The sequence below is a fragment of the Microtus ochrogaster genome, chromosome 17 (genome assembly GCF_000317375.1).
Source record: "Microtus ochrogaster isolate Prairie Vole_2 chromosome 17, MicOch1.0, whole genome shotgun sequence".
Classification (NCBI taxonomy): domain Eukaryota; kingdom Metazoa; phylum Chordata; class Mammalia; order Rodentia; family Cricetidae; genus Microtus; species Microtus ochrogaster.
In genome coordinates this window covers 19,288,325-19,289,931 of record NC_022019.1, presented here as the reverse complement: position 1 = coordinate 19,289,931, position 1,607 = coordinate 19,288,325, and the positions used below count along the sequence as shown (strand labels likewise).

The following is a 1,607-nucleotide window of genomic DNA, read 5'->3' as shown; positions in this document are numbered from 1 at the left end:
CACTTAGCCTAGCTCAGCTTCTTTATCCCTATTTATCTGTTTCCCACATGGGAAGCAAAGACGTCCGTGCCCCCTCTCCACAACCACACATGAACACTTAAGATTCCCCACCAAAATTTTTCTAAAACAAAACAAAAAAAACGTCGCCACAGCCACCATCCTTCAAGCTACAAAGTATAAAGACTCACTTGCCCCATAAGTCTGTTCTAGCTAAGAAGAGGGTTTCAAACCACATCCTATCACCAATATAAGTGGTTCCTAAGTCACTACACTACAACTCAAAATTATCTTATAATAACTGTAAATTTTCAACAATTGTAAAATCCTACCTTCTCAAAAAAATTTAAAAAAAAAGGCAAAGTCAAATGTGGTAGCATGCACCTAATCACTAATCCCAGCATTTTTTAAGAGGTAAAGATAGGAGAATCTTAGTTCAAAGATTATTCTTGGCAATGTGAGAACCTACCTCCCAAAATAAACAAATGTCATAAGTTATCAAACCACAAATAAAGCTTCCATCTTATTCAAGTTTGTGACAAGGTGACTAAGCATTTTTATTTGTTTGTTTGTTTTTAAATACCTAATTTTTTGGCAATTGCATAAACTTCATCTGATGACTTTGCCACGAAGCCTTTGGGAACACAGACTCCAGCTTCCCGCAATAAATCCATACTCAAGTATTCATGCAGTGAAAGATTCCTTTGCTGCTGCTGCTGCATTTGGAGTCCATGCTTGTTAAACAATCCAGAATTTCCCAGAACCTGAAAAAAGAATGGAGGCATATTTAAGAATGACAGTGGTCTGGCAGTTGTTTTACAAGAAAGAAAGAACAATGAACCGCCTCTTCATATTGGGTTATAGAGTGATACATTAAATCATCCAAACATGACAGAGTACCTGAATTGCAATGTAAAACTAAAAGCAGGCCTACCAGTTAAATATCAGGTGTTACCTTGTAACTTTTTACCTGCTTCCTCATCACCCATCCCTAGTCCTTACCTGACATCTGAGCTCCACCACCTATCTCCACTAGCCTACAGGAAATGGCTAGCTGAATGATAAATTCAGAGGCTCTAAGGTCAATCTCATCTTTTTCCACAAAACTAAACTGTTTCCCACGTTGTTTTCCGTACCCTTCTCTGGTGTCTACACTACCTGGCATTAGATAATGTGAGAGCAGAATGACTTGGGGAACATACAACTCCAAACCCCTTCCCTTTTCAATCCATGCTGAATGTTCATTCACTCTATTAAACATTTAAAGCACACAGGAACTAGAAATAGAAGAGTGCAGATATCCTTAAGGTAAAGTCTAGTGTGTATCTGTGCACAAGGACAGTTAGGAAACAAACATGTCAGCTGGCAATAAGAATGAGAAAGAACGCTCATACAGAGAGAAAATTACAACGTCCCTGTTTCCAGTTTAATCAGAATTATGACCAAAAAGGCCAAGGGGGTGGCTCAGAGAGAATGTTTGCAGTACAAGCCTCGTGAACTAAGTTTAATCCTCAGATCCCTTGCAAAAGTGAGTATCCACACATTGTGGGGAACACTCACACATATTCTCTCTCTCTCTCTCTCTCTCTCTCTCTCTCTCTCTCTCTCTC

The 1,607-nt window shown here is 39.1% G+C and overlaps 1 protein-coding gene across 2 annotated transcripts in view; it reads right to left on the bottom strand.

The window, feature by feature from the left end:
- Positions 1-1,607, bottom strand: part of Sucla2 (succinate-CoA ligase ADP-forming beta subunit) — a 37,256-nt gene that overhangs the window by 29,646 nt on the left and 6,003 nt on the right. For both annotated transcript variants that reach the window (XM_005355611.3, XM_026783232.1), the window contains exon 2: positions 581-761. In XM_005355611.3, the coding sequence (XP_005355668.1) occupies positions 581-761 (181 nt within the window). The remainder of the gene's footprint in view (positions 1-580; positions 762-1,607) is intronic.